This window comes from Jaculus jaculus, chromosome 2, assembly GCF_020740685.1.
Source record: "Jaculus jaculus isolate mJacJac1 chromosome 2, mJacJac1.mat.Y.cur, whole genome shotgun sequence".
NCBI lineage: Eukaryota > Metazoa > Chordata > Mammalia > Rodentia > Dipodidae > Jaculus > Jaculus jaculus.
Window position 1 is genome coordinate 115,183,900 of NC_059103.1, and position 24,950 is coordinate 115,208,849.

At 44.7% G+C, this 24,950-nt stretch overlaps 1 protein-coding gene across 1 annotated transcript in view; it reads right to left on the minus strand.

Moving 5' to 3' along the window:
* Gpat3 (glycerol-3-phosphate acyltransferase 3) overlaps positions 1-24,637 on the minus strand; it is a 75,971-nt gene extending 51,334 nt beyond the window's left edge. The window contains exons 1-3 of the mRNA XM_004653489.2: positions 24,370-24,637; positions 23,588-23,852; positions 18,864-18,930 (exon numbers count right to left, since the gene is read on the minus strand). Of these exons, the coding sequence (XP_004653546.2) occupies positions 18,864-18,930; positions 23,588-23,728 (208 nt within the window). The 5' untranslated portion in view covers positions 23,729-23,852; positions 24,370-24,637. The remainder of the gene's footprint in view (positions 1-18,863; positions 18,931-23,587; positions 23,853-24,369) is intronic.
* Positions 24,638-24,950: the final 313 nt, after the last annotated feature.

Below are 24,950 nucleotides of genomic sequence, written 5' to 3' on the forward strand. Positions count from 1 at the left end.
GTGGTGCACTCAGTAGGCAGAGGTAGGAGGATCGCCATGAGTTCAAGGCCACCCTGAGACTACAAAGTTAACTCCAAGTCAGCCTGGGCCAGAGTGAGACCCTACTTTGAAAAACCAAAAAATAAACAAACAAATAAATAATAAAATATTTTTTAAAAAAATTAAAAAACGGTAAGTGGTATTCCTTAAGGAATAACAGCCAAGGTTGACCTCTGGCCTTCACATTCATTTGTAGTGGCAGGATGCCCTGATACACCTATCCCCCACCCCCTCATAAATAAATAAATAAATAATAAATAAATAAATAAATAAATAAATCATCCTATTAATTCTACTTATTGATGAGAAAACTGAGAGAGGAAGTTCAAGTAACTTGGTTCAGATCATATTACCTATCAAGGGCAGTCTGAAAAGGAAATTCTGTTCTATGCAAAAGACCCTGTCACCATGTCTTACTCTATAACCCTACCTTCTTTCTTCATGGTAAATATTTTCTCATTATTTAAAACTTTAAAAAAAATACTTTATTTGGGGCTGGAGAGCTGGCTTAGCTGTTAAGGCGCTTGCCTGCAAGGCCAGAGGATCCCGTCCTGCTCTCCAGGACCCACGTAAGCCAGATGCACAAGGGGGTGCAGTAGTCTGAAGTTCATTTACAGTGGCTAAGGCGCTGGTGTGCATTCTCTCTCTCCCTCCCCACTTCTTTTTTTTTTTTTTTTTTGGTTTTTCAAGGTAGGCTCTCACTCTGGCTCAGGCTGACCTGGAATTCACTATGTAGTCTCAGGGTGGCCTCGAACTCACGGTGATCCTCCTACCTCTGCCTCCCGAGTGCTGGGATTAAAGGCGTGCACCACCACGCCCGGCTTCTCCCCACTTCTTTCTCCCTCTCAAATAAATAAATAAATAAAATATTTTATTTAAGTTTTGGGTAAGATGGGAGCATAATAGCCACCCAAAAGCAGCCTGGGGAGAGAAATAAGCAGGAAAACAGAAAAATATACTCTTCTACTGAAAAGTGAAGGTGTGTAAGTTATTATCAACCACAGTAGAGAAGCACGAGAGACTCAAGTCTTCTAGCTAGCAAAAAACCAGCCAGAATTCCACCGAGGTGCCTGTGGCCCCAATCCTCCTGCCTGCCCACCAGGCACAGAGCTGCAGAAGCCAAGTAGAGGGATTTTCCACTCACACTAGCCTCCTCACGAAGTCAAGAAACCTGAAGGGGAAGACAGCAGGGACCAGCTGAGCAGCTGCTGAAGGAGAACACAAATGGAACCCGCTAAGCAGCTCTGGCACAACTCCAGGCTTCCGGCACAGCCTCCCTTCCCTCAATCGCCAATGCCACCAACCACCAAAGAACTCATCTACCCCCTGGCCACACAACATCCAGCACAGCTGAACAAAACACCAGACCCAGCAACCCTAGCAGCCTAACCAAGCCCACAGTGCAACAGAGAGGGATCAAGGCGGGCACTCAGCATTGATGACATTGGAAGCTATCCCAAAAGGTAACAACAGGGCCTACTCACACAAAGCCAGGTACACAGGCCTGCACTGGAAGTGCTAATCTCATCTTCCATGTCAGGCAGGCTATGTGTTCTTGGTCGGCTTTACCATTCTCAAGTAAGCTGTATATTGGTGTTGACTATTGCTGCTTTCCTGATTTATAGGGCCTTTGTATTTTCTTCTGTAATTCTGGTGGGGAGCAGGGTCTGATTTGCCCCCAGGCTGACCTGGCACCCATTTCAGACCAGAAATCTCAACCTCCCAGTTGACAAGATTAAGGATGTGGGGCAACACACACCCACAGAGACTTTGGCTTTATTATATTATCCATTTGTTTGAATCACTACTATTATGTAAATACTCTGCTGGTTTTGATTGAATGTGTATGTTGCTCAGCTGTATTTTAGAATTTGCCAGTAATTTGCTCCAACCAGCCTACTAGAATACTTGAATTGCAGGTAAACTCAACACCTAGGGTCACTTCTGTTGTTACTCTGGGAGTATAAGAGCTACATCTGACACATTAAACTCCTACACTGAAAATATATAAAGTCGGATTTACACAGCTAGGAACACTGCAGATAATTGGAAACCCAAGTATCAAATCAACTCGAGATGTAAAAGTCTCTATATTATAATACAAGAAACAGAAAAAAATCGACAATTCCACCAAAAATTATTAACCCATCAGAAATGACTTCCAGTGAGACTGTTTTAGATGAAATGCTTGACAAAGATTTTTATAAAAATGGTTATATCCATGCTCAAAGAAATCAAAGAGGAAACCAAAGGAATCACAGAAGAAAACAAAGCTGGGTGTGGTAGTATATGTCTTTAATCCCACCACACTGGAGGAAGAGGTAGGAGGATTACCATGAGTTTGAGACTACATAGTGAATTCCAGGTCAGCCTGAGCTAGAGTGAGACCCTACCTTGAAAAAAAAAAGCTGGGCATGGTGGCGCACGCCTTTAATCCCAGCACTTGGGAGGCAGAGGTAGGAGGATTGCCATGAGTTCAAGGCCACCCTGAGATGACAGAGTTAATTCCAGGTCAGCCTGGACCAGAGTGAGACCCTACCTCCAAAAACCAAAAAAAAAAAAAAAAAAAAAAAGAAGAAGAAGAAGAAAACACAAGAAACCAACTTAAAGAAATAAGGAGGTCAATACAAGCCATGAGTAAGGAAACAGAAATAATGAAAAAAATAGCAATCAGAAATACTAGAAATGAAAAACAAAGTAAGTAAAATAGAAAACTAGATAGTCTCACAAGTAGAATAAATCAAGGAGAAAACAGAATGTATCAACTTGAAGACCAAGTGGCAGATCTAATATAGTTCAACAAAGAGAAAGACAAACTAATAGGAAGGCATAAATGGGAATTTCAAGACATTCAGGACACTAAAGAGATTAAACATAAGAATTCAGGGCATCCACCAGGAATCAATGGTAAGATCCTATTGCTGAAGACTCCACATACTTGGGCTGCAAGGCCACTGAGAAATCCTGCTGGAACTGAGCTGATAACCTCCTTCATGTAGACCAGATGACAGAAAGCTGGAAGAAGCCATTCTGCATGCAGTTCAATTGGAGAAAGAGAAATCACCAGTAAAGATACTGAACAGTGGATACTGTAGCCTTATATTTGGCCAGCCAGGCCAAATGAGCCAATGGGTGCAATAGTGGCACATTTCTCATGGTTGAAACCATCTGCTCTCTAATTGGACTGGAGGCCTGCTCCATGGAAGGGAATACATCCCTGATACTGAAAACTTAAAACAGGGGTAGTCATGAGCCCTAAGGGTGTAATGTCTGCTGCTGTCTAGCTAAATGTATATACTATGCTTATCATACTGCCCAAGAACCTCTCTTAATGTTCATACCCTTATATCAATGCTATTCTCATTTTTGGTAGAGAATCTTCTCTTTTCAGATGGCAGTGACCTTGGGATGACTCACAAGGCATCATGGGGCTAGGAAGAAGTGACAGAGGAGTGCTCAGTACTGTAATATCTCTATCACACCTTCCAAGGCTCAGGGTCTAATGTGGAAGAGGTGGCAGAAAGAATGTAAGAGCCAAAGGAAGGGTAGGACTCCTTACAATGTGCTCCCCCCAAACACAAAATAGCCTGGATATCCATGACCTCACAGTGCCTGACACTACCTACACAAGACCATCATAAGAGGAGGAAAAGATCATGACATTAAAATAAAAGAGAGACTGATTGAAATGGGAAGGGGATATGATGGAGGATGGAGTTTCAAAGGGGAAAGTAGTGGGGGGGAGGGTAATACCATGGGATACTTTTTATAATCATGGAAGTTGTTAATAAAAATTTGAAATAAATTTCTTTTAAAGCCATAAAAAAATTTCAGGGCATAGTAGAAAATTTTCACTCCAAAGACATAGTAGGTATTTTCAACAAAATCATAGAAGAAAATTTCCCCCAAATAGACAAAGGACACTGTGAATAGAGCAAACAGACAACCTATAGAATAGAAGAAAATCTTTATGAGCTATACATCTGAAAAAGGATTAATATCCAGGACACACAAAAAACTCAAAAAACTAAATAAGTAGGGCATGGTGGCACACACCCTTAATCCCAGCACTTGCTAAGCAGAGGTAGGAGGATTGCAGTGAGTTCAAGGCCACCCTGAGACTACAGAGTCAATTCCAGGTCAGCCTGAGCTAGAGTGAGACCCTACCTCAAGGAAAAAAATAAACTAAATAATAAGAAAACAAGCTGGGCATGGTGGTATACACCTTTAATCCCAACACCTGGGAGGCAGAAGTGAGAGGATCACCATGAGTTCGAGGTCACCCTGAGACTACATAGTGAATGCCAGGACAGCCTGTGCTAGAATGAGACCCTACCTTGAAACCTCCCCAAATCAAACAACCCAATTAACAAATGGACTATAGCTGGGCATGGCGGCACATACTTTTAAGCCCAGCACTTGAGAGGCAAAGGCAAGAGGATTGCCATGAGTTCAAGGCTACCCTGAGACTACATAGTGAATTTCAGGTCAGCCTGAGCTACAGTGAGACCCTACCTCAAAAAACCAAAAAAAAAAAAAAAAAAAAAAGGACTATGGAACTAAACAGGGACTTCTCAAAGGAAGAAATACAGATGGCCTATAAACATCTAAAAAAAAAAGTTCTATATCCTTAGCCATCAGGGAAATGCAAATAAAACTACTTTGAGATTCCACCTCCATCTCACTCCTATCAGATGGCTATTGTCAAGAAATCATCCAGAGTGAGACCTATCAGATGACAATGTGGCTGGAGAGATGGCTTGGCGGTTAAGGCACTTGCCTGCAAAGTCAAAGGACCCTGGTTTGACTCCCCAGGACCACGTAAGCCAGTTTCACAAGGTGGCTCATGCATTTGGAGTTCATTTGCAGTGGCTAGAGGCCCTGACACGCTTGTTCTCTTTCTCTCTTCCTCTCTCTCTTTCAAATAAAATTTAAAAATAAGAATAAAAAAGGAAATAAAATAACAATAAATGCTGGCTGCAGAAAAAGAGGAACACTTCTACACTGCTGGTGGGAATATAAACTGGTACCGCCACTGTGGAAATCAGTATGGAGGTTCCTGAGAGCTAAAATAATAGATTTACCATATGACCCAGCTTTACCACTCCTAGGCATATATCTTAAGGACTCTTCTCAGTACCTTATAGATACTTGCATATCCATGTGTATTGCCACTCTATTCACAATAGCTAGGAAACTAGAACCAACCTAGATGTCCCTCAACTGATGAGTTATGAAATTTTCAAGGAAATGGGTGGACCTGAAAACATTATACTTAGTAAGGGAACCCAGGCCCAGAAGGTCAAGCATCCCATGTTCTCTCTCATATGGATCCTAGATAAAAATGATTGGACTTGTATGTGAGTTGGAATAAAATTCAGTTGCAGAGGGGAGGACAAAAGGGGATGGTATTGTATATATGTAAGAACATGGAGAGATTACTGGGGCTGAAAAGACCTAAATGAGGTCAGGGGAAAAGATTGAATAAAGGAAAGGTAGGTGGAGGATCAATCAAAATATAAGAGGGAATGAATAAGCCTTATGGTTACTTACTTTTTTGGGCAATGACACACCTAGAAGCCATAGATTGTTACTAGAAAATTTTTAGTGCCAGGGATGGGATACTTTCCAGTGAGCTGGCCAGGGAGTTTCCTGATGATGCCCCCAAAACATTGCAGGCCATTGCTGAGGCTCTTGGTTTCCCACCAAGAATAAATGGTAAGACCCTATAGCTCCATGGGAAAGGGAGAAGTCATCATTGGAGATAACAATAGTGGACACTCCAAGCCTTAAGTTGGGCCAGCCAGGCCCAATGAGCCAACTGGTGCAATAGCAGCATATCTGTTATGGGGAAAATTATCCACTCTCTATTGGGACTAGAGGCCCACTCCATGGGAGGGAATACATGCCTGATACTGAAAATCTATGACAGGGAAAGTCATGAACCTAACGCCCGCTGGTGCCTGACTAAGTACATATGTTATGCTCTCCAAACTGCCCAGTAAGCACTTCTCTTAATGCTTATACCCATATATTAATGATACTTTCACTTTTGGTTAGTGAACTCTCTCTTTTCAGATGGCAGTGACCTTGGGATGACTCAGAAGGCACCATAGTGCTAAGAAGTGACAGAGGAGTGCTCAGCACTTTAATATCTCAATCACACCTTCCAAGGCTCAGGGTCCATTGTGGAAGGAGTGGCAGAAAGAATGTAAGAGCCAAAGGAAGGGTGGGACTTCTTACAATGTGCTCCTCCTGACACAAAATGGCCTGGATACCCTGACCTGCCAGTGTCTGGCACTATCTACACAAGACCCTCATAATAGGAGGAAAAGATGATGACATCAAAATAAAGACTAAGAGGGAGAGGGGATTTGATAAAGAGTGCAATTGCAAAGGGGAAAGTGAGGGAGAAAGGGAATTATAATGGTATATTGTCTATAATTATGGAAGTTGTCAGTAAAAAAAAAATTTAATATTTGATTTATTTATTATTTGAGAGAGAAAGGTCCAGATAGAGAGAATGGGCATGCCAGAGCCTCTAGCCACTGCAAACACAAAGCCTTCAGCCACTGCAAATGAATTCCAGATGCATGTGTCACCTTGTGCATCTGGCTTTACATGGGTAACTGGGGAATCAAATATGTGTCCTTAGGCTTTGCAGGCAAGCACCTAAACTACTAAGCCATCTCTCCTGCCCTTTTGTGTGTGTGTGTGTGTGTGTGTGTGTGTGTGTGTGTGTGTGTGTGTGTGTGTTTTGTTTTGTTTTTTGTTTGTTTTGAGATACAGTCTCACTCTAGCCCAGGCTGACCTGAAATTCACTATGTAGTCCCAGGATGGCCTCAAATTCACAGATCCTCCTACCTCTGCCTCCTAAGTGCTGGGATTACATGCCCAGAAACACTTTCTCATTCTTCCATATATAGATTTGTTGAATAATGGCAGCTCCTCTGCTAAGTGTTGCTTTTGTCATTGTGACCTGATAGAAATATGTATTTGGCTTCCCTACCCCTTGACACTTAGCATATGATTAATTCTTGCAATCTCTTAGGTATGAGATATCTTTGATATGCTGATGGGATGATTGGTGGGTTTTGTATAGCCTCTGAATAAGTTTGATGACCAACTGGCCAGAGTGTTAGACTTTTATCCACCTCCCAGGTAGAGTAGGTTAAATTGATCCCCACACACATTAACTTGACCCTCATATACATAGGCATCTATACACACACACACCCAGGACCCTACATGCAAGAAGGAGAGAATTATTCTATTAAAGATGTACAAGTGGGGCTGGCGCTTGTGACCTGGGTTCAAGTCCCCAGAACCCACATAAAACCAGATACGCAAAGTGGCTCATGCACTTGAAGTTTGTTTGCAGGGGCTAGAGGCCCTGGAGTACCCATTCTTTCTTTCTCTCTCTCTCTCTACTTGAAAATAAAAATATTTTAAATTTTTATTTATAATAGAGAATGGGCACAGTGGGTCCTCTTGTGACTGCAACAGAACTCCAGACACATGTACCACTTTGTGCATTCAGGTTTAAGTAAGCACTGGGAAACTGAATCCAGACAGGCAGGATTTACAAGCACATGCTTTTAACCATGGAGCCATCTCTCCAACCTATGTACTTCACTTTCCAAGAATACAACTCAGGGCTGGAGAGACGGCTTAGCGGTTAAGCGCTTGCCTGTGAAGCCTAAGGACCCCGGTTCGAGGCTCGGTTCCCCAGGTCCCACGTTAGCCAGATGCACAAGGGGGCGCACGCGTCTGGAGTTCGTTTGCAGAGGCTGGAAGCCCTGGCGTGCCCATTCTCTCTTTCTCCCTCTATCTGTCTTTCTCTCTGTGTCTGTCTCTCTCAAACAAATAAATAAAAAAATTTATTAAAAAAAAAAAAGAATACAACTCAGCCTAACTCACCCTTTTGCTTTGTCTACACCTGCCAATTCTGTAAGACAACCGACTCATAAGATCCACTGGCTTGGGGACTACTAGTGACCGTTGAGTGTCTGGCATTCTGACCCCTAAGCTAAGCCCAACCAGAGCTGAGAAAGGCTCCATAGCTCTCAAAACCTGCAACAGGGCTGGAGAGATGGCGTAGCAGTTAAGGCGCTTGCCTGCAAAGTCTAAAGATCCATGTTTGATTTCCCCAGTGCCCACATAAGCCGATGCACAAGGTGAGGTGAGTGTAAAGTCGCACATGCACACAAGGTGGCGCATCTGTCTAGCGTTCAATTACAGTGGCTAGAGGCCCTTATATGCCAATTCACTCTCTCACATTCTAGCTCTCACTCTCGTTCTAATTAAAAAAAAAAAAAAAAAATCCGGGCATGGTGGCACACACCTTTAATCCCAGCATTCCGGAGGCAGAGGTAGGAGGATTGCTGTGAGTTCGAGGCCAGCCTGAGACTGCATAGTGAATTCCAGGTCAGCCTGGACTAGAACAAGACCCTACCTCGAAAAACCAAAGAAAGCCAGTCTGTCTGTTGGGCTTGCCTATTTAAAATAATAATAATAATACTAAAATAAACAACAGTAGGTTCTTGTCTATAAAATAGAGACAAAATAGAGAAGCTCTGGGATTCTTGGGATTTTGTCTGGTGGACATAATAGTGAGAAAACTATGGAAGAATGGGATGCTTACAGAATAACCAGCTAGATTTTCCATTCAGTGATTCTGGGTGGTTTGAATGAGATGTCTCCCATAAACTCACATGCTTTGAATGCTTGGTCCCCAGCTGGGGGCAATTTGGGAAGGTACCTTGCTGGAGGTGTATTGATGGGGGCAGGCTTTGGGGTGTTTTGGCCAACTCCCCCTTGCCAGAGCTCAGCTCACTCTTACTTACTTACTGCGTGGTGGTAAAGTTTAACTTTTCGTGTGTGTGTGTGTGTGTGTGTGTGTTGCTTGGAATTGAACTTAGACAAGTACTCTGCCACTACTTTATACCCCTTCAGCTCAAAATTTTTAATAACAAAATACCCCACATCTTCTGAGTTTAAAAGATTTAAAAAAAAAAAATAGGAGGGGGTTGGGGAGATGGCTGAGCAGTTAAGGCACTTGCCTGCAAAGCCATAGGACCTAGGTTTGATTCCCCAGGACCCACATAAGCCAGATGCACAAGGTGGCACATGCATTTGGAGTTTGTTTGCAATGGCTGGAGGCCCCTCCCTCCCTCCCTCCCCCTCCTGTCTCAGATAATAAATAAAAAGGGATAGGGAAGTTGCTTAGTGGTTAAAGCACTTGCCTATGAAGCCTAAGGACCCAGCTTTAATTCCCCAGTACTCACATAAGCCAGATGCACAAGGTGGCACACACATCTGGAGTTTCTCTGCAGTGGATAGAGGCCCTGGCATGCCCATTCTCTTTCTCTCTATCTGCCTCTCTCAAATAAATAAAAATATTTTCTAAAAAAGATTTCATTAAGCTAGTCATGGTGGCACATGCTTTAAGTCCCAGCATTTGGGAGGCTGAGGTAAAGTATCACTATGAGTTTGAGGCCATCAAGGCCAGGCATGATGGCACACTCCTTTAATTCCAGCACTTGGGAGGCAGACATAGGAAGATTACCATGAGTTCAAGGCTACCTTGAAGCTATATAGTGAATCCCAGGTCAGCCTGGGCTAGAGTGAGACCCTAACCTCGAAAAAAAATTTTTTAATTAATGTTGAAATAACCCCTGGCATCAGGATATCAATGCAGATAGTCAAATAGCTCACAACAAAAATTCCTAGATAAAATCAGAAGGAAATGCTAGGTAAGGAGTTCTCTCTGAACAACAAGAAGCTTCACCTCAGCACTTTGATCTTGCTGAGTGTTTGCATGGGCAAAGGGACGTGGACTTGGCCTGGAGCAGTACATCCCCACAGCTAAATCAGCAGCAAGCCACACGACCCGAGCAGTGCCATCTGAAGGCAGCTTTGTACAGACAGCATCCACTCCCCACAGCCAGCAAGGCCGGCTCGGGCCAGAAGCGCGCTCAGGGAGCAAGGCCAGCATGGCCGAGCCGCCTTTATGTACAGTATGACTCATTCTCGGGGCAATGCAGGCCTGTCTTCATGCCTGTTCACCTCTCCGGGTAATCATTCCAGTGTCCAAGTATTATCAAGCAATTACAGTGCAATCCCTCTGCAGTCACTAAAATTACATAATTATATTAATCCACAATTCCGGACTCCAGCCTAGCAGCGTCCTGGAAATCAGTCAAAGAACCTAACGATAAGGACAACAGCTATTAAAAATCAAATGGGGGGCTGGAGAGATGGCCTAGCGGTTAAGCACTTGCCTGTGAAGCCTAAGGACCCCGGTTCGAGGCTCGATTCCCCAGGACCCACGTTAGCCAGATGCACAAGGGGGCGCACGCGTCTGGAGTTCGTTTGCAGAGGCTGGAAGCCCTGGCTCACCCATTCTCTCTCTCTCTCTGTGTCACTTTAAAATAAAAAAAATAAAATAAAATAAACCAAAAAAAATTAAAAAAAAAAAAATCAAATGGGGGCTGGGGTATGGCTTAGTGGTTAAGGCATTTGCCTGTGAAGCCTAAAGACCCTGGTTCAAAACCCCAGGACCCATGTAAGCCAGATGCACAAGGGGTACATGTGTCTGGAGTTTGTTTGCAGTGGCTGGAGGCTCTGGAATGCCAATTCTCTCTTCCTCTCTGCCTCTTCCTCTCTCTCTCTCTCTCTCTCTCAACAAATAAATAAAACAAAATAAAGAATTTTTTTAAAAAAGTCAAATGGGCCAGGCACTTGGGAGGCAGAGGCAGGGGGATCACCGTGAGATCAGTTCAAGGCCACCCTGAGACTACACAGTGAATTCCAAGTCAGCCTGTGCTAGAGTGAGACCTTACCTTGAAAAAAAAAAGAAAGAAAGAAAGAAAGAAAAAGAAAATCAAATAGAGGCCAGAGAAGAGGCTTAGCAATTAAAGGCATTTGTTTGCAAAGTCTGACTGCCTGGGTTCAATTCCACAGTACCACATAAAGCCAGATACAAAAGAGGCGTGCATGTCTGGAGTTTGCTTGCAGTGGCAAGATGGCTGGTGTGCTCATTCTCTTTCTCCCTTTCAAATAAAACTTCAAAAAGTCAAATGGGTGAGCATGGTGCTACAAAGACGAGGAGTGTGCAGGATGTAGCCTGGCCCAGCACGTGGCCCTGGCAGGAATGTCTGCTCTAGAGTGTAAATTCAGAGAAAACTGAATGGGTATCAACAGAAAACATAATTGGAACAGTGGGAACCATCAACTTTGCACAGGAAGCTTTGAAAGATGTCATTTACTGGAATCTGCCTTTAGTTGGGACAAAATTGAAAGAGCAAGATGAAGGCTGGATAGGTGGACTAGCGGTTAAGGCACCTGCCTGCAAAGCCAAAGCAGGTTCCATTTCCCAGTACCCACATAAGGCCAGATGTACTAGGTGGCGCAAGCATCTGGAGTTCATTTGCAGTGGCTTAGAGGCCCTGGAGCACCCATTCTCCCTATTTATCTGACTCTGTCTTTCTACATCTCAAACAAATAAAATATATATTTTTTAAAAATGTTTTTTTAAAAAATGAAAAAGAAGCTGGGTATGGTGGTACACACCTTTAATCCCAGCACTCAGGAGGCTGCTGTGAGTTCGAGGCCACCCTCAGACTCCATAGTGAATTCCAGGTCAGCCTGGGCTAGAGTGAGACCCTACCTCGAAAAACCAAAAGGAAAAGAAAGAAATAAGAAAAAGAGGGCTGGAGAGAAGGCTTAGCAGTTAAGGCACTTGCCTACAAAACCAAAGGACCCAGGTTTGATTACCCAGTATCCATGTAAGCCAGATGCAAAAGGTGGTGCATGCATCTGGAGTTCATTTGCAGCAGCTGAAGACCTGCCCCTCCCTCCCTCTCCCCCCTCTCTCTGTCTCTCTCTGTCTCTCTCTCCCCCCCCTCAAAACAAATAAAATAAAATAAAAAGTTTAAAAAAATAAGAAAACACAAGATGAGGTCAGAGCTTTGGAAAGTGGGAGTGAACTCTGCTCTCCATCATGAGAGGTCATGCAAGTCGCTGGATAAAGCACCTGTGGGAAATCCAAGGCTGCCAACAAATCTTGTCAACAAATGGTGGCGCGATGATGATACTGAGCAACACTTCCAAACTGAACGAGCTAATGAGGGAAGGAATGTATGAGAAATGCATGAAGTCCATTGAGGAGTAAACATGGCAACCCCAAATAAACTAGTGTAAAGTAATTTCCTGTACCCTAGCTATCTTAAATTAGTGGACAGAAGTCTTAAAATACCTGACAGCAATACTAGAGAAAAAGATAATTCAACACAACTACCAGAAGAAGCCCCGTCAACTTCCTAATGGTCACAGATAAATACGATACCACAGACTAGGGATTTTATTTATTTATTTGAGAAAGTGCAAATATGGACACAGCAGTGCTTTTTGCGACTGCAAACGAACTCTGGACACAAGAGCCACTTTGTGCGTCTGGCTTTATATGAATACTGGGGAATTGAACCCTGGCTGGATGCTTGCAAGCAAGTGCCATTAAGTGCTGAACCATCTCCCCAGCCCTAGACGAGGTATTTAGACTAGGCATATTAAACTGTGGTACTCAGCGGTAAACAATGGTTACACAAATTGATTATTTCAGGATAACATTTTGATCATAAGTCTTCATAATATTGTAACATGTTTATATAATGTCAAATTCAGTCAAAAGACTTAGTGACCTTCTCATTCAAATGCCTGGAACTGGAGGAAAGTGTTGGCTGTCCAGCGTCAGATGGACAATGCTACCTTAATTTGACAATATGCTGCACCAGCTAATAAGAAACAAGTAAGGGCAGGAGGGATGGCTTAGCGGTTCGCAGGCACTTGCCTGCAAAACCAAAGACCCAGGTTCGATTCTCCAGGACCCACATAAGCCCAGTGCACAAGGTGGCGTATGTGTCTGGAGTTCATTTGCAGTGGCTAGAAGCCCTCGAGCACCCAATTCTCTCTGTCTCTCTCTGTCTCTCTCAAATAAATAAATAAAATGAAACAAGTAAAAATATTCAACCTCTTCCAATGGCCTCATGCACTATTTACAAGCTAAAAAGAAAGTTGCTAAAACTTCTTAGACTACACCCTAGAGTCCAAGGTAACATTTGTCCCACAGTTGAGAAACGGAGCAAAGACGCCATTAGCACTCTCTTGTCCCTACCCTACCTGTCCATGCTGTGGCTGCGGCAAATGTGTTCTTAGTGAAGAACAAGGGTAGGAGGGTAATTACAGTTCCATAGCACCTTAATGTACAATATAACAGTGAGACTTGAAAGGCACAGGAGAAACTTACCTTCATCGACATATTGGCAATAAGGAAAACCCTCGATGAAGTTCAACAATAGAGCGTAAACAAATTAGACCATTTGTATGCTGAAGAGATGGCATAGAAATTAAAGGCACTTGCTTGCAAAGCCTGAAGGCCTGCGTTCAGTTCCCCAGTACCCACATAAAGCCAGATGCATAAAAATGGCACATGCATCTGGAGTTCATTTGCAGTGGCAGGAAGCCCTGGCATGACCATTCTCTCCCTCTCTCTCTCTCAAATAAATAAATAAATTATTTTTGAAATATCTATTTATGGGGCTGGAGAGGTAGCTTGGCAGTGAAGGCAGACACATGCCTATGAAGCTTAGGGACCCAGGTCTAATTCCCCAGCATCTATATAGCCAGATACAGAAAGTGGTGCATGCATCATTTGCAGTGGCTAGACGCCCTGCCATGCCCATTCTCACTCTCTACCTCTCTCAAATAAATAAATAAAATATATTTTTAAAAACTAAAAAAATACTTATTTACTTGCAAGCAGAGAGACATAGAAGAGAGACAGATAGAATGAGAAGGGGTGCACCAAGGCCTCCAACCACTGTGTCATCTTGTGCATCTGGCTTATGTGGGTACTGGGAGATTGAACCTGGGTCCTTAGGTTTCACAGGGAAGCACTTTAACTGTTAAGCCATCTCTCCAGCCCCCAATAAAAATATTAACAGCCAGGCGTGGTGGTGCACACCTTTAATCCCAGCACTCGGGAGGCTGAGGTAGGAGGATCAATTGTGAGTTTGAGGTCATCCTGAGACTACATAGTGAATTCTAGGTCATCCTGGGCTACAGAGAGAGAGCCTACCTCAATATACACGCACACACAAAAAAAGTTAGGAGTTATGTAAACACAGAGATAATTTCCTATGTCCAGCTTGTAGAGGGCTTATTTCATCAAAGCACCAAAGTGTAATGCAAGAGGGATGTAACTGGGAAGAGAGATGTGAAATGTGTTATATAACATGTGCTTCACTGAGTGAAAGGGCAGCAGAAGAAATTTTATGTGCTTTGCAGAAAATATAGTTATCATCCCTGCTTGGCCAGTCTGTGCCTCTAGGCGCTCTCAATTCTCTTGTCAGGATGATGTCACTCAGAGACATGTCAGAATTACACCGCACCCCTGGGGCTGCAGGGCTGCGCGTGACCCTTGCCTAAGCTGACTGGCTTCACCCTGACTTGTGCCATCACTGGCTGAGCTACAGAGGCATGATGCTCTGAAGGCAGAAGATTGCACCAGCCAGGCACACAGAGCCTGGTGTTTCATCACCCTCTGTCATCTGTCTAGGATTGTGACACCACTTCCCCAGTGACGCCAAACCCAGGATGTGTCTGTACTGCATACACCCCAAAGCAAGGGCTACCACAGTGCGGAGAATGAAGGGGGGAAGTAGGCAGAATGCAGCCCTGATGCCATGCTTTCCTTTGCTTATTCAGTTATTATAGCAGTTATCACAGTGGCCTGTTGGTGACTGTCCCCACAGAAACCACATCTGAATCAACTTTGGCTCCTATGACAACATGAGATACCACAAATGATCAGTAACTCTGAGAGCCAAGTTCCAACTTCACAGACTGCAGGAAGAGCGGTCACTCTGAATGAAATATGGCCAATATTAAATAAATAAATAAAAATATTTTTTAAAAAAGGGTGGAAGATAGCCGGGTATGGTGGCGCTTACTTTTAGTCCCAGCACTCGGGAGACAGAGGTAGGAGGATCATTGTGAGTTCGAGGCCACCCTGAGACTACATAGTGAATTCCAGGTCAGCCTGGGCTAGAAGACTCTACCTTGAAAAAACAAAAACAAATGGGGAGGTAATATGATGGAAAATGGAATTTCAAAGGGGAAAGGGTGGGGGTGGGGAGGGAGGGAATTACCATGGGATATATTTTATAATCATGGAAAATGTTAATAAAAATTAAAAAAAAAAGAAAAGAAAAAACAAAAACAAAAAAGGGGGGGAGAGATATGATGGAGAATGGAATTTCAAAGGGGAAAGTAGGGGCAGGGAGGGTATTCCCATGGGATATGTTTTATAATCATGGAAGATGTTAATAAAAATTGGGAAAAAATACATTTAATAAAAATAAAAAAGAAAGAAAGAATAAACAAAAAAAAAAAAGGTGAGGGGGAGCTGGAGACATGGCTTAGTGGTTAAGGCACTTGCCTATAAAGCTTAAGGACAGGTTCAATTCCACAGGACCCACATAAGCCAGATGTACAAGGTGGTGCATGCATCTAGAGTTCAGTTGCAGTGTCTAGAGGCCCTGGTGCACAATGCTCTCTCTATATGCCTGCCCCCCCCTCTCTTTCTTAAATAAATAAATATTTTTTTTAAAAAAAGGGGGGCTGGAGAGATGGCTTAGTGGTTAAGGCATTTGCCTACAAAGGCAAAGGACCCAGGTTAGATTCCCCAGGAACCCATGTAATTCAGATGCATAAGGTGGCACATGCATCAGGAATTCATTTGCAGTGGCTGGAGGCACTGGCACACCCATTTTCTCCCCCTCCCTCCCTCCCTCCCTCCCTCCCTCCCTCTCTCTCTCTCTCTATATATATATATATGTCTCCACCTTTCTCTCTCAAATAAAAATATATACTTCTTTTTGGGAGGGGGGGGGTTGGAGGTAGGATCTCACTCTAGCCCAGGCTGACCTGGAATTCACTATGTAGTCTCAGGCTGGCCTCAAACTCATGGTGATCCTCCTACTTCTGCCTTCTGAGTGCTAGGATTAAAGGCGTGCGCCACCATGCCTGGCTATAAAAATATATACTTTTTTAATTAAAAAAATTTTTAAATGCTATTGGTAACAGTTCTTTGGTTTTTAAGTATAGACCATGAAAATGGACTAGCTGCTTTGTTATTTCCTAAACTCACAATAACATATGATTTCTTCAATTCCTTTCAGACAAACATTCAGAAAGAAATCCCTACTAGTGAAATTTCTGACCATTTGACCATTTTTTAAATTCATCTGTAAAAGAGAAGATGGGTCCTTTTGCTACATCTGACTTTACATGCATACTGGGGAATCTAACCAGGGCAGGTAGGCTTTCAAGAAAGCACCTTTAACCACTGAGCCATCTCCCCAGTCCTGTTGGACAATTTTTTTTAATCCTAAATGCTAAATCCAAGTGAAAAGGTTTCTTTGGACCAAGTCAAAACACACAAATAGAAGGGTACTAGTTAACTCAGTTGACCTGTTAGTTCACTTCTACCCAAACTAACAGCTATCACAGATGTTACATAGAATAAGGAGATCATGGAAAATAATGTCAGCAAAACACTACACTAATAATTAAAGTAGATCTCTGCCAGGCATGATGGCACATGCCTCTAATCATAGCACTCATGAGGCAGAGGTAGGAGGGAACACCATGAGTTCAAGGCCACTCTGAGACTACATTGTGAATTCCAGGTCAACCTGGGCTAGAGTGAGACCCTAGCTCAAAAAACAAAAAAAAAAAAAAAAAAAAGAAAGAAAAAGAAAAGTAAATCTCTCTCTTGCTCTTTTCTTTTTTTGCACATTTTTTTTGTTTGTTTTTTCAAGGTAGGGTCTCACTCTAGCCCAGGCTGACCTGGAATTCACTATGGAGTCTCAGGGTGGCCTCGAACTCACGACCATCCTCCTACCTCTGCCTCCGAGTGCTGGGATTAAAGTCGTGTGCCACCATGCCCGGCAAGTTTAAAAAAAAAAAGTCTCACTAACACAAACTAGACTAATTTCAAATCAGCTATGAAGCCAGAGTAGCCTCAAACATGTAATAATCCTGACTCAGCTTCCAGAGATCTGGGCTTGGGGTTACAAGCATGTGCCACCAGGCCCAGCTAACAAGTTTTCTGGACAATTACCACCGTGCAGTCACTCTCCACGACAAAGAGATGTTCTGTGATGGCCCCCAGGCCGGCCGTGGTAGTAGTAGCAGAACTTTCAGTTCTTTTTTTTTTTTTTTTAAATATTTTATTTATTTATTTGAGAGCGACAGACACAGAGAGAAAGACAGATAGAGGGAGAGAGAGAGAATGGGCGCGCCAGGGCTTCCAGCCTCTGCAAAAGAACTCCAGACGCATGCGCCCCCTTGTGCATCTGTGGGACCTGGGGAACCAAGCCTCGAACCGGGGTCCTTAGGCTTCACAGGAAGCACTTAACTGCTAAGCCATCTCTCCAGCCCCAGAACTTTCAGTTCTAGACATGAAACCAAGAGCTTCACATATAATGATGTATACAGACTCTTCCACTGAGGGATACTCCCTCCAAGGCCAGTGAGAGGGGGTTTTTACCCCCGTTGAACAATATTACCAATTAGCCCTCAACAATAAAGTAGACTTTGAAGCGCATACTTGGAGAACCTCAAATTAGAAGCTAGGATGAAGTGCTAATTAAAATCTCATCTAGCCGGGCGTGGTGGCGCACACCTTTAATCCCAGCACTCAGGAGGCAGAGGTAGGAGGATCGCCATGAGTTCGAGGCCACCCTGAGACTCCATAGTGAATTCCAGGTCAGCCTGGGCTAGAGTGAGACCCTATCTCAAAAAAAACTCAAAAACTCAAAAAAAAAAAAAAAATCTCATCTAGGGCCTGGAAAGATGGTTCAGCAGTTAAGGTACTTGCCTGCAAAGCCAAAGGACCTGAGTTTGATTCCCCAGTGCCCATGTAAAGCCAGATGCACAAAGTGGCACATGTGTCTAGAGTTTGTTTGCATTGGCTTGAGGCCCTGGTGCTCTCTCTCTCTCTCTCTCTCTCTCTCTCTCTCTCTCTCTCTCTCTCTCTCTCAAATAAGTAAATAAAATATAAAAATAGAAAACCTCACTTACAGACTTCAACTCCCGGGTACACTGATCAGCCCCTCCGATGGCTTGCTTAGGGTTTAAATGTATCTTCCTAAAGCTTGGTCCTGGATTCGGTGGTGAAATGCTGAGGACCTTCAGGAGGTGGACACGAGACTGAGGTCCTGGGTTTTGCAGGTGCTGTCCTCAGAAGAGCTTAAGGTAAGGCCCCTGTAGCCCTGTGGTAGCACTTGTACGGACGAGTGGTTATAAGAGTTTGGGGTTGACCTGTGAGTCACTATCAGCTTCCTGTTCCAACGTCCAGCAGTCCCTCACCGGAGCTGAGCCAGTGCTGAGCCATGTCACCAAAACTAGTAACCTGTTACAATGATGGAAAACTGAAAACTACAGTCCTGCCTTCCCCGCTCCCTGGCCTTTTAAACCATAGACAACATCCATAAAACCATGGGTGCCCATCTTCAATGCAGGCCCTAAGTAGACCAATACTTGTACGAACACACATCAGAACGAGTGCAGAGTTCCACCTTTCATGAGAAAAGGTCAGTGCACACCCAGGCAGAGGCTCATTTTCATGAAAGGCACAATTAGGAGTGATCCAAGGCCTACACAAGGCACTGTTCGGCATACATGAAGTTCAGAAGTGGGCAGATATAAACAAGTGCAATTGGCATCTTCAAACCACCACGACAAAATGAAAGACTTACCCACAGAGGCTGAGTTTTTAAGAACCAACTCCTTTGGAGCTTCTTTTTCTATTCGTAAGGTGGCCCACTGTTCAAAAACAAGAAAGATTCATTTAGACTCTTCCTGACACAATGTAAAATATTTAGCCATGCTTATACAGAATGAAAATAAACATTTAATCCCAGCACTCGGGAGGCAGAGGTAGGAGGATCACCATGAGTTCGAGGCCAGCCTGAGACTACATAGTGAATTCCAGGTCAGTCTGGACTAGAGTGAGACCCTACCTTGAAAAACCAAAAGAAAAAGAAAAAAGAAAGAAAGGTCCTGGCCCTTTCTGAGAACCCCAGTGAATCTGACGTAGAAGTATTATCTATCAGTCCTATACATGATGCTGCAATAGTCACTGATGATGCCCTCTAAAGACACCTGTGCTCTAAAAAACCATTTTTGAAAAGGCTGTGAAAGATGTAGAGTAAGAAAACAGGATATAGCACCAAGACCTCTGAATGTGCAGGGTGAATGCCTTTAATCCCAGCACTCCAGAGGCTTAAGTAGGAGGATTATTAGTTCTAGAACAGCCTGGGCTACAGAGTAAGTTCCTGGTCAGCCTGGGCTAAAATGAGACCCTACTTTAAAAAAAAAAAAATTGCCGGGGGGGGGTATTGCCATGGGATATTTTTTATAATCATGGAAAATGTTAATAAAATTTGAGGAAAAAAAAGAAAGCTACTGAATTCTGTGTGTTTATTTTGTATCCTGCTACATTGCTGTAAGTGTTTATCAGCTCTAATAGTTTGCAGAAACAGTCTTTAAGGTCCTTTATGTGTAGAATCATGTCATCTGCAAATAATGATACTTTAATATCTTACTTTCCAATTTGTATGCCTTTTATGAGTGTCTCTTGCCTTTTGATATGGCTAAGACTTCCAGAACTATATTAAATAAAAGTGGCGACAGTGGATACCCTTGTGTTTTTCCTGATTTTAGTGGAAAAGCTTCAAGTTTTTCCCCATTTAGTATTGGCATAGGCTTGTCATAAATATAGGTTGGTATTGTATATATGTAACTAGAAGAATAGATAAACGGGGGTGAAAAGGCCCAAAGTGAGGTCAGGGGAAGAGACTGAGTAAAGGAAAGGTGGAGGGAAGGCTAATCAAAATCTAAGAGGATGCAAATAAATCATATGGAAATCCTCCGGTTTGGGACAATGGAACACTCAGGAGCCATAGATAGTTGTTAGAAAATTTTCAGTGCCAGGGATGGGATAGCTCCAATGAGTTGTTGGCCACGGAGGTCCCTGATGCCCCCAAAACATTATAGGCCATTACCAAGACCCTTGGTTTCCCACCAGGAATCGATGGTAAGACCCTATTGCTGAAGACTCCACATACTTGGGCTGCAAGGCCACTGAGAACTCCTGCTGGAACTGAGTTGATAACCTCCTCCATGTAGACCAACTGACAGAAAGCTGGAAGAAGCCATTCTACATGTAGTTCAATGGGAGAAAGATACCACCAGTGAAGATACTCAACAGTGGACACTGCAAGCCTTATATTTGGCCAAACAGGCCAAATGAGCCAACGGGTGCAATAGTGGCATGTCTGACATGGTGGAAACCAACTGCCCTCCAATTGGACTGGAGGTGCGCTCCATTGGAAGGAATACATCCCTGATACTGAAAACTTAGAGTAGTCATGAGCCCTAGGGGTGTAACATCTGCTGTTGTCTGGCTAAATGTATAGACTATGCTTATCAAACTGCCCAAGAAGCACTCCTCTTAATGTTCATACCCTTATATTAATGCTACTCTCACTTTTGGTAGAGAATCTTCTCTTTTCAGATGGCAGTGACCTTAGGATGACTCAGAAGGCATCATGGTGCTGGAAAGAAGTAACAGGAGTGCTCAGCACTGCAATGTCTCTATCACACCTTCCAAGGCTCAGAGTCTGTGGCGAAAAGAATGTAAGAGCCAAAGGAAGGGTAGGACTCCTTACAACGTGCTCCCCCCCCCACCGCCAGACACAAAATGGCCTGGATATCCGTGACCTCACAGTGCCTGACACTACCTACACAAGACCATCATAATAGGAAGAAAAGATAATGACATCAAAATAAAAGAGAAGCCAGGCATGGTGGCGTACGCCTTTAATCCCAGCACTCGGGAGACAGAGGTAGGAGGATTGCATGAGTTCATGGCCACCCTGAGAGTCTATAGTGAATTCCAGGTCAGCTTAGGCAAGACTGAGACCCTACCTCGAAAATCCAAAAAATAAAATAAGAGAGAGACTGATTGAGAGAGAGAGGAGATATGGAGATTGGAGTTTCATAAGGGAAAGTGGGGAGAGGAAGGGCATTACCATGGAATATTTTTTATAATCATGGAAGGTGTTAATAAAAAAAAATTTTGAAAAGAATAAAGGTTGCCAAATGTGGTGGTACACGCCTTTAATACCAGCATTCAGGAAATAGAGGTAGGAGGATTACTGCGAGTTCAAGGCCACCCTGAGACTCCATAGTGAATTTCAGGTCAGCCTGCGTTAGAGTGAGACCCTATCTTGGAAAAAAAAAATTGACTAAAGATAGATAAAGAGCTGCAAATACCTCAAAAAACAAAACAAACAAACAACAAATTACCTCTCTGCTCACACCCTAATGCTTAACCTTACAGGTAACTTCCAGGACTGAAGGCAACACCTTGCAGTGTTTAATCCACACTCCTGTCAGATAAACATGGATTCTTCAGACATGCTCTTGCAGGATTGTGACCCATGCACCCAACCATCTAGGAGGACTTTTCTACATATACTCATTCAGCCAGAAGTGTTACTTTTCATAGTTTGTATTCCTAAATTAATTTCCCCCAATATTAACTTATCATATTGACACAATGCCTAACAAATCATTATATACTCCTTGGAAATCCCTGGTTTAGAGACTCGCTATACTTATCCTAAGCCAAGTACTCAAGAGTTGTTATTAAGCAATTTGCTACACCAGGGAATTACGTACATATCTAGAGACACCCAGCACCAGAGACGGTATTATGCAGTAGGTGCTTAATAAGTATATCATATGCACTGGTAAATAAACTAAGATGGGGTCAGAGAAGAACATCTAGCACACTGAGTTACTCCTATATTATTTTGGCTTTTACTTTTTTTTAAATACTTTTTCAGTGTTTAAAATATTGTATTTATTTATGTATTTATTTATTTGCAAGCAAAGACGAGGACAGAGAGAATGGGTGCACCAGGGTCTTCAGCTGCTGCTAACAAACTCCAGATGTATGGTCTACTTTGTGCATCTGGCTTTATGTGGACACTGGGAAACAGAACCCAGGTCGCCAGGCTTTGCAGAGAAACACCTTAACCCATGAGCAATCTCTCCAGCCCCTACCTAAACTTTTCCATTTTAAGGCAGGGTCTCACTCTAGCCCAGACTGACCTGTAATCATTATGTAGCCCAGGGTGGCCTTGAACTCACAGCCTGAGACTACATAGTGTGTTCCAGGTCAGCCTGGGCTACAGCAAGACCCTACCGCAAAACAAACAAACAAAAAATTAGGGGGCTGGATAGATGGATTAATGGTTAAGGTAAAGCCTAAGGATCCAGGTTCAGTTCCCCACTACCCATGTAAACCAGATGTACAAGGTAACTGCGCGTGCATCTGGAGTTCATTTGCAGTGGCAAGAGGCCCTGGTAAATCCGCCACCTGAATAAATAAATATAGATAGATAGATAGATAGATAGAGAAATAAGAATAACAGTATCTATTTACATACACATTATTATTTATTATTGAGTCAGGATCTCACTCTGTACCCTGGGTACTGGAAAATCAAACCCAGGCCAGCAAGTTTCCCAAGCACCTTTACAGAACCATCTTTCCCTTTACCCCTATTCTCTACATAAGTAAAATAAAGGAGCTGGTGACCTGGCTAAGGTCACATATTGAGAAGCAAGGATTCTGGTACCAAATCTAGGCAAACCTGTACAGCCAACAAGGCCACCGTTCAGCTGAAACAGTTTCCCATGCTTAATCCAAACAAACCACTGAGCCTGAGTCTCAGCCTCCAGGTATGTTAATGAGGATAAACAGGACTAGCCTTCATACCAGGCAAGGCCATTAGAAATTTATCCCGGGAGCCCAGCATAAACTTCGGCACTAGGTTCACTTGCATCTAATATCTTTGTCTGCAGAATTTGGAGACAGGAAACAAGCCAAGCTGGGCTCAAAGGAGATACCTTTGCAACAGCATTCGAGTGCAACCAGCTAGATAAAACTTCCATGTTTCCAGGAAAATCAAATCAGATTCTTTGCCTATCACGGGGCCATTGAGTTCTTATCTTGGACATAAAGAACATCATGCCTTTCTGGCCAGGAAACCTTAGCGCACTTTAAAGGACCTCTGAAACTTGGGGCTATAAAACCCGAGTGAAGAGCCTGCCCCAACAGCAGCAGCCTGGATAATAAATCTCTGATGCGACACTCATTTGGTTAATGTCAAAATGCCCAGAGCCCAGGTGGAGTGGTTCCAGTAAGGGGGGGTCCAGGGGTCTCAACAGGAAACCCTTCCGAGGTGCTGTCCTTCCACGCTAAATGGACCGGAAAACGAAACACCCCGCAGCCCCTCAACACCACCAACATCCTCATCACCCCCTAACGCACACCCCCGACCCCTGACCTCGGGAACTAGACCCCAGGTTCAGGCGTGTGCGCTGGGTGACCTTGCCTGGGGCTCACCTCCAAGGTTTTCACCAGGATCTTCAGGTAGATCTCGGAGATGCCCAGGGACACCCCGAAGGCCGAAGGCAGCAGGATGAGGCCGAGCACCAGCGTCAGCCAGGTGGACAGGACCTTCACCGCCAGGTCTGCGCCCTCCATGGCTCGACGCGCCCTCGGGCAGAGGTCCGCGGTGTAGAGTCCGAGAGCGACAGCTGTCCCCGGTCCCCGCACAGCTCTGGCCAGCCCGGAGCCGGGCTCCCGCGCCACCCGATGGCCCTCGGCTCTGCGGGCAAAAGGGGCGGAAAGGGAAAAACTTTTAGAACTACGGCGGGTTCCTTCCTCCTCCCTCCCTCCTCGGCCAGAGGCCCAGGCGACGCCGGAGCCACCCGGGCGCAGAGCTGAGCGGGGCGAGGGCGGGCGATGGGGACACCCCGGCCGCGGTCGGAGCGCACGGACGCGGCCGGGAATGCAATGCGCCCCACCCCGCGCCTAATTTCCTGCGGGTGACGACGGCGACGAGCCCGCGGTGACTCACCGAGGCCCTCCCGCAGCGCGGATCGCTCCCGGCCGGCAGGGCTTGCGCGGGTGGCTGGAGGCGCGCGGGCGCCCGGTGCCCTTTTCTGCGCCGCCCGAGGCCCCACCTCCCTCTCCACCCAGCGGGGAGCTCCGGGGCAGCGACCTGGTCCCCGGGCGCCGCAGCCTCCCCGGCAGCCACCCCGCTTCCCCGCCCCTCCCTGCGCCCCTCCTTCCTCCCCCCCCCCCCCCCCACCGCACGCCCAGCAAAGGTCCAGCGCCCGGACCTTGGCGAAGGAAAACGCCTCCTGGGAAGGGCTTCCAGGAACCTGGGGATCAGAACCGCGCGAGGGGCAGCAGCCAGGCCGCCGGTCCCTCCCCTACCGAGCTTCGGGCCTGGATCTTCCCCCGGCAGGAACGAGGAAGGTTCTCTCTGCAAGTCACCGAGGCCACTGAGCCGCCACCTGCCTGACACCCGACTAAACCCAGAGGTCTGGAGTAGCGGTGGCCCACTCCGGCAATCCCATCACTTGGGAGGCTGAAGCAGGAGGATTCTGAAATCCCAACGGGCCAGCCTGTGCCACCCAGGAGATCCTAAATTAGACCCAGTCTGAAAAAAACAAGGGCGGGGGGGAAGAGGTAAAGGAGGAAACCAGAGATTATCTGTCACTCCTTTCCCTGGGGGGAAGATTCCAACACTATCTTTCCTCTGTCCATCAACACTCAGTGCATTGCTGCAAAAAAAAAAAAAAAAAAATGCTGGGCAAGTGTTACCCTTCACCCAGCTGGCAGGAGCAAGAGTCCAGTCCCCGCGCATTCTCTAGAGGGATGCCCAGAAAACCCTGCGCGTGAAGGTGTGCAGCGGCAG